An 8,618-nucleotide genomic window follows, 5' to 3' on the forward strand; every position below is an offset into this window, starting at 1 on the left:
GGGGGGGGGGCGTGGATGTTGCAGGAGTGGTGCAACATAAAAAGACTTTTCATAACTGCCAGCAAAAATGGAAGTTCAAAGTTTGCCATCAGTAGAATTCTTGAAACTTACATCAAGAGTTTGTCCTTCAAAGTCCATACAAATTAAATGATACTTACACAGTGGCTAAAGTCATGGACTATGGAACGCAAGTTCCCTATCCCACGCAATAATTAAGCCGGGAGACTTCAAGTAGACCTTCACAACTAAAGGCAACAGACATTTGTATCACATGTTTTATAAGCAAGGGATCAGTAGTGGTAAGGTCCCTTTTAGGGATTTTGATCAGTCAGTCATAGTTTGGCAAAGCAAAGTCACAGCAAAGAAGAGTATGAGGCAGAATCGTTTGTCGGTTGGGCCCCTAAAGACAGGGGTATCCTCCACTGGTATGGTGGTCACGTTGTTAAAGTGGGACAATGCCAGATTTTGTACAAAATCCTCCCTAAACAGGTAACAGGCTAATAAGCACTTTAGAGGGGGAGCAAAAAACATGTGAGGGTGTTTCCAATTATCAAAGAGAGAGAGAGTTGGAAAAATGGGTGCCATAGAAAACCGTTGTGGTCTTAGGAGCATTAAAGGACCCAAGACTAGAAACAGCACTAATAAAAGCAACAGGTTGAACCTCTAGTTTCAGAGTGATGCACACGCCATCCATAAGAGTCATAACTGTCTCTTAACTTTGGAGTCCTACCAGTCGACTGCAACTCTTTAGGGGCAAGTAAATCCATCAAAAACTGGAGTTAGGCAGTCATGCAACTAATAGGTCATAAGCCACAAATGCCACAGGTAAATCTATAAAGATCCTCAGGGGAAGGTGCAGAGGCATGCTTGTAGCCTCCACAGTCAGAGTCAGCAAATACAGTACCTCTGAAGTCTTGCATGACTGGAGCAACATCATCAGCTGAGAGGGCAGAAGAGCTGGCTTTACCCGATGAAGCTAGTGAGGACCCCAAAGATGGGATACACGCTATGATCAGAGTGCAACTTGATTTCAGGCTGAAGATATTGGCTGCATCAATGGGCATGCTGCAGGCAGCACTGGAGCCATTAGTAGAGCGTGAGACTGAAGAGGCAGACAGGGTGGGGCAGTACTAGGAGACAGTCAGATGTGCTGCAGTGTACTGTGCTGAGAAGGAACATACCGACAAGAGGAAAGAATCACGACCTCAGACTGCTGATTCTTTACTTTCCAAACACAGGCAGGGGACAGGGAGGTGGCCAAACTGTATTGTTGAATAGCAATGGAGAAAAGTCAGGTCGCCAGCCTGGTAGGGAGATTTGGCAGGCTTAGGCAATTTCCAGGACTGGATGGACACACACACAAAAAAAATACATTTGTAGGGTGAAAGAGCTTCCATATATGTATTTCAACTGTATATTTCAGATAATTTGTCTCAAGTTCAGGTTTAAAAGCTTTGGATATTGCTTATTCAGCTTCAGAATCTGAACAAGGAACTTTTAAGTTTAGAATTCTCATCCAGAAACTCTGGCAATTATTTTTAATGATTCACTAGTGAAGGCAATTTCTCTTACCAAACACACGTTTTACTTGTGTATATTCAGAGCTTTAACAACACAGGGATTAAATATTTATGTAAATAGGAATTTTTCACAAACTACTACATTTCTGTGTAGGACTTGTTTCCAGTAAAAGCAGATTATCATACAAGGAAGGCAGCTTAGATGTGCATATAAGGGAATGAAATGAGCTTGAGCCTGTAAGAGCTCACAGAAACAACTAATGGTATGCAGGTCTCATGTATCAAAGTCCAAGAGGACACGGAGTCAATGAAAAGCCTAAATACACACATATGTAAATAGAAAAGACAAGAAAATGCAAGCAATAGGAGAAAAAATACTCATTAAAGGAGAACTATGAGGTGAGTGCTTTTCACTCACCTCATAGTTCTAGCCGACCTGTGACAATGAGACTGTCACAAGTCGGCTCAGTAGATCGGGAGATGAGCGAACACATACCGGTATTCGCTGATCGGGAGATGAGCGAACACATATCCGCGTTCGCTCACCTCTCGATCCTGTCATGGCTCTCTGCCGTGACAGGGAAGGGGCTGGATTCCCCCCTCAACGCTCCGATCCGCCAGCGCTGACTGGCGGAACGGACGGGGGAGGGTACAGCTGGCTCTGCCACTAGATAGGCAGAGCCAGCTGTCAGGCACGCAGCTGGGCGTATCCCGGCATAATTGTCGGGATCCGCTTCAGCTGTGGCGTCTCAGTATACCGCGAGCTACAGCGGTATACTGAGCCTAGGGTGACGGGAGGACGCTAGTTTGTGTCCTCCCGTTACCCTAAGGAGAACTATGGGGAAAAGCCTTAACCCCATAGTTCTCCTTTATTGTAGATAGGGAGGGATGCAGTAAGGGGATGCATTTTAGTGTATTCATTGCATAGGCTAGTGCTCTGAGATTTTTTACTATAGAAAGTGATTATTTAAAACAAAACAGTTATAACATCTTAGTCTGAATTCATTGTATAATTGTGCATACCTAAACTATAGTGTGTTACAATAAAAAGACTGCCCACCAGCCCTACCATGACCTATTTCTTGGTTTTATAGTCCGGAGTCAATACAAGTACCCTGCTTATAATTTGGGATCTAAAGTACATTTCACAGGCAAACCTAAAACCCCACCACATATACCCCCAGATGCTAAGCCCAGCCATGGTCTCCATGTCAGCTATTGATGGGTAAACATACTGAAACATACTTCCAGGAAAAGGAAATGTATGTACCAGCCGATGGATTGTTAAGCTGTATATACGGATCCTTGCTAGGTGTTAATTCATAAACATTATTACCATTATTATGCATATGCAATAAGAAAAGTCCATCTTCTGTTCCCAAAGCAATTCGTTCTTGATCTGAAAGAAGAATGAACACTGTAAATTGTCACCATCAGATGATTGTAATCTATTATCACAAGACAATGGTTGCTTAAAGTATTTGCGTTAAAAGCAAATAACACATATGAAGCATGTGTGTGTCTGAATATTTCCATGTCAGCTGAACAGTCATTTATAAAAACCAGCCAGAAACACCTGTTTAGGGAATATAATGAATAAAGTTAAACTCTTGGCAGAAATGAAAGACTCAAATGACGCAGCCCTGTATGCATCACAAATTTTTTTTTTTTTTAAATAAAAGCAGTGTAACTACCGCAATTCAACTTGATGTCAGCCTCTTGCACTCACTGTACAGCAAAGTTCAGACTTGAGGAGGGAGAATCAGCACAAGTAGCCAATTAGTTGTGCTGCAGTGCAAACAGCTCGTTGATAGGAGAGAGCAGAGTGAAAAAGAGATGCAATCATATGTGTTCCGCTTCTCCTTTCACGGTTTATTCATAGGCTTGGTGAGGGACAAGACCTGTAAAGATTTATTTAACTGCAGCAGAGAAAAAAGTCAGGTCTTCTACCCTGCCAGATAGGGCTGTGGCATCTCTGTAAATCAAAAGACTTGATGAACAAAAATGCAAATCCTTTGGCAGATAAAAAAAAGCTTCCTGAAAGCAGGAGTTTAGCTTTACGCTCATATCTGCTCTAAGGCTGGGTTCACATCTCAGCGTATTGGAAACTCGCGTTTGCCGCGCGGTTTTACAGCGATTTGCGGTAAAAGAAACGCGCGTCAAACGCGCGTTTCTGATGGGGAATTCAGCTGATACGGGCGTCAATACGCCCCAAAGAAGCTCATGTACTTCCTTGGGCGTATGTCGTTTTACCACGCGATCGAACGGGCGGTAAGACGCGCAGGCGAGAACCATACCCATAGGCAACCATGGGTTTTCACCTGTTGCGCGTTTTACCGAGCGTAGGAACGTGCTGTAAAACGCTCAGGTGTGAACGGGGCCTAAAGGTGGAGCACAGAAACAAACCATTATATTGTGATCACATTACCTATGATTGCTGCACACTGTGCTGTCCTTATTAGTGGCAATGCACTATCATAAGCCTCCTTCAGTAACCGGACTGAGCAATCTTGTGGCTTCTGCTCATTCAGGAGTGACCTGAGCTCATTCAGTACCTGAACCCACTTCTGCATATCCTCCCCAGTGTCTGCCAGCAGGAGCTGAGTGGATGTGATGGGTGGGGATGAGAGCTGAAAGAACGTTACCTGCAATGCATGTAAATGACATAACATGTGAGTGCCATCAAAGTCTGGAACATTCAGAAACACCAGTACATATACAGCGATTATCTGCTGATGGTAAAAAAAAAAAAAAGCACTCAACAGCATGAGATCAAAAGGGAACTTTTGGAGCAGCAAAACTACCTGGAAACACAGTAAACCTTTGTCAAGTTAAAAGAGTAAAATGTGAAATACAGTATCTTGCTGGATTTTATTTTATTTTTTTAATAAGTATTGGGAGTGCTTATGTCTTACCCGGAATATACAAGGAATGTCTTTGGGGTTTGCATGAATCACATCAGACTCCAACACTGAACTGACTGAAAAATGACGGTCCCTGGAAAGAAATGGGAAAAATAAGAAAAAAGTAATCTAATTTAGTGGTAAAGTGACAAGACAGGGAAAGTATTGTAAGTGATCACTTAAAGACTGCCGGCCCCTAATTGTAATACAAGATTGGAGTGGGAATTTAGAAAGGTTCCCAGAATGTCTGAAATGTTCAATAAAGTCAAAAGGACTTATCTACATACTTGGTTCAGTCCAGCGAGACTCCGTATTGGTGCAAAAGGGTCAACATGAGAGCCAAGCAAGTAACATCTTCAGGAGACACGGTCAGCAATAACAGTCTCCTTGTTTCTCTCCTGACAGGTATCCTTTAACCCTTTCGCTGCCAAGCCCTCCGGAACATTTTTCAAATCAGCTGGCCAAGCCATTTTTGATTTTTCTGCAATTTTTTACTATTGATTTGATTTTCAACTGCTGCGTTGCTAGCGTTTGTAAAAGACCCCCCAAACCATATATTTTCTGAAAGCGCAGGCCCGGTAGAATAAAAAGATGGTGATACTAAATTTGTAGGACAGCTGTAAATGCCAGGTCCGTACGGCATACTTAGCTGGCCAGCTGGAAGCACTTTTGTAGCTCCGTATGCCGTACGTCCTTGGCAGCGAAAGGGTTAATATAACCTCTAGTGGCCACTAATGCAGACAAAGCAAAGTTCAATGATCCCCTATTAATCCATCGATCACCTAACCCACAGTCTCTATATTATCTCCTTCTGCAGCAGTCTGTGGGAGTGGAGGGCTCATATAGCACAGATCATAAGTTTAACTCATAAAAATTGAACCATTATGCATAGGCACCACACCCCTAAATAGAAATGTATTAAAGCCCTGCTTTTCTCTATTTTCTTTGTAGCACAGATCATAGATAGCTACAGGCAGGAGCATTGTAGGACTACACTGCCACACAAAGTTCTTATGAGACAGCACACCTGAAACCATTGTGTACAGTGTAATGTAAGCTGACACTATAGGGGGCGAGTCATTAAAGGCATTGCGACGCAATTGCTGCATTATGGTTGTATCTAGAACACTTGGACCAAATTCATGAAAAGGTTATCGATATTAACTATAAAACTATCGCAAATACAGTCTAAAATTGAACTCCATACAGAAAACTGACCAGCTATAGTAAGGGAGGGTCCTCGTACTGACAGCAAGGGATAGCGGTGTGCATGATAGGATCAAACTGGAAGAAGGATCACCAACACTCCATAGAAGATGAAATCAGTGTAAATTTAGTCACTATGTCACCTTGAGGAAGGAACCCTGCGTGGCCCCGAAATGTTATCTTGGCTGTATGACGCTATGTAAATACATTTACAGTCATTTTATCTTCTTTGGGGTGCTGGTGACACTTCTTCCAGTTTGAACGTAGTTAATACCAACATGTGCGAAAAATTCACAACGTTTTTAATTGCGGCACTTAGAGGGCTAGTTCACACCATCAGCAGTGCGTTCCGGTGCGATTCTGGACTGGAACGCACTGCCCGCATTGCGGCCGGCTCCCTAATATGCTGCAATAAATTTTTTTAATGCACCGCACGGAAAGCACTGCAGGTACAATGTGCCTTGCGGTTGCGTGCGGGCGCTCGCATTGCGGCCACAGGGCGTGGCTACTGTGTCATTCACTTGAATGGCCCGCCACGCCCCCTCCTGCCCAGCAAAATAGGGAGCCGAAACCGGAACGCACTGCTGATGGTGTGAACGAAGCATAATATGTACCTATGGCTGCAACAGATTCATAGCAAATACACATTGGTGCTGTTGGCCCACATCTTCACTGGTTAGTAGGATGTTGTCAGCTGCACAGGGTCCTTGGTTGCTGGGACAATGTCGGCCGCAGAGCACCATAACAACCAACGATGCTATGTTGATGGTGTCATAGCAATCAATGATCCCGTGCACCTACGGGCCACAGTATGGACACACCAGCCTCAGTGTTGCTCTCCATGCGACAAATTCACATACCAACATCTGTCACGCAGTGCTGCAATGGAATTCTTACGAGTGACTGAGACACCCAAGGAAATGCAAGGATTGCAAGAAATTAAAAGGTGCGATAACATTTTAAAGGTTACATATGAAGTAATTTGGTGATCTATTTTTTTTGTTACATTCTTACATAATAAAGTTATTGACATTTTGCAATCAGCAACATTATCTATGTTGGCTTTATTTATTGGAGATCAAAGGAATACATATAAATTCCTATAAAGCAACATCATTTTCTTCACTGAAAATATTTAGGATATACATAATTACAGATATGTCTGTGAAGGTTCTCACACATCCAGGTCATGGTGTATCTGTAAAAAATAAGTCAAGACAACTGGACTTGCTGTATTTTTCTTGAAGACGTTTCGCTGGATCACCCAAAAACTACAACTGGTTCACCCAAAAGACCCACTACCAAAACACAAGATGAACAACATTGTGTATGCAGTCCAGTGCAGTGAGGAGTGCTCAGAATTGTATGTCGGTGAAACAAAACAGCAGCTACACCAGCGTATGGCACAGCATAGAAGAACCAAACTCTCTGGTCAGTATTTAGCAGTGGGGGGGTGAGACATCTATTGTCTGCCACGTACAATGCTGTTTTAACACCTCTGTCTGGGCAGGTTATTAACACCTCCTAGCTTCAATTATGCAAAGGCAATCAACACCTGGTTGCGACTAAGTGTGGATTGGAGCAACATTCACCATATTTATTCCCAGATAATTTTTTGTACAAGTCATTCTGAATTGAGAAAGCTGGTGGGATGACCAGCGAAACGTCTTCAAGAAAAATACAGCAAGTCCAGTTGCCTTGACTTATTTTTTGCATATATAATTACAGATAATTAAAAGAATTATTCCTCATGCAACAGTAAACGTACGGACATTGGGAAAGCACACAGAAAACGGAGATTGATAGCGTGCACATTTGAGAGCAGGCTTTTGCACTTTGGTACAAACCTCATGTCAATGGCCTGTAGAATTGTGTTTGCTTGATTGCTGGCATCATATATGAGGATCCTGAAATCGCTTATGGTTACGTAGGCTCTCTGCCATCCCTTCTTTACTCCAGTTGGCTTAGGGACCTAAATACAGCTTATATTTGTTACACGCTCAGTATTTACAGTCTTTGCAATATTTTATCCCATCTATTCAAACCAGTACTAAAAGTTACACCAAATATGAAAAAATACCATAATAAAGTAGGGCTATATAGACATATGTCAAGGCACATAGCATCAATCCCTCACATTTTCTGTCAATAGTGTCAATGCTCAAAGTAGACTTCCTGGGAGAAATATACTATTAGCTATTGTGTTCTACCAACATTTCTAGCTGCAATAGGACATCATACAGCTCAATCAGCTCGTGAAACCAGCTATTGCAAAATGACCCAAGAGAAACAGAAAATTGTTTTATTTCCATCACTGAGCATCCCTCAGCAAAGCAATATAAAACTATGAAACAGAGCTAAAGAAAACTACTCCAGTGTCTATTGCTTTCCAAGAAGAAATCCGAGGAGGAGACTCTCCCTTGAAAATCTATCTCACTAGACAGGTAGCAGCACCTTGGCACAATTTATTAAACATACTTCACCGCATTCACTGCTGGTCTTTTTTAAAATTACCCTATGAGGTCATATTCAGGTCCTCAAACATTAGGAGATTTATGCAACACATAATACAATGTAGTCATGATGTACAGATCCAATCAGAGAAGACCTGTACCTTGTGATCGCTGTGAACCAATCACAGCCAAGTGTAAACACAAGTTGTGGTTACAAACATGTAGTCCACTAACAACAGAGGTAGCTCACCTTCCTTCTTTGTGAATAGGCTGAATGTTTGTAAACTCAGGCAGGAAGATCATGGTGGCTCGAAGGTGAAGGAATGGGGGTTAAAGTGCCTCGGACCACCAACAATGATATGTTTTTGTTTTTTATAATGGGGGTTAAAAAGCCAGTGACCAACAAGGACTGTGGGATTTTTTTTTTTTAAAGGTATGTTTGCGTGTGTGTGTTTAAAGGGCCACTGACGACCAATGATTGTGGGATCTTTTTAAAGGTGGGGATTGGGAGGGGGGGGGGGGGGTTTAAGTGCCAC

The 8,618-nt window shown here is 42.5% G+C and overlaps 1 protein-coding gene across 1 annotated transcript in view; it reads right to left on the reverse strand.

Moving 5' to 3' along the window:
* Positions 1–8,618, reverse strand: part of CDC42BPG (CDC42 binding protein kinase gamma) — a 110,438-nt gene that overhangs the window by 21,367 nt on the left and 80,453 nt on the right. Inside the window, exons 26-29 of the mRNA XM_018554317.1 lie at positions 7,477–7,601; positions 4,436–4,517; positions 3,949–4,165; positions 2,857–2,919 (exon numbers count right to left, since the gene is read on the reverse strand). Coding sequence (XP_018409819.1) covers positions 2,857–2,919; positions 3,949–4,165; positions 4,436–4,517; positions 7,477–7,601 — 487 coding nt within the window. The remainder of the gene's footprint in view (positions 1–2,856; positions 2,920–3,948; positions 4,166–4,435; positions 4,518–7,476; positions 7,602–8,618) is intronic.

Source organism: Nanorana parkeri, unplaced genomic scaffold (assembly GCF_000935625.1).
Source record: "Nanorana parkeri isolate BGI_ZX_2015 unplaced genomic scaffold, ASM93562v1 scaffold153, whole genome shotgun sequence".
NCBI lineage: Eukaryota > Metazoa > Chordata > Amphibia > Anura > Dicroglossidae > Nanorana > Nanorana parkeri.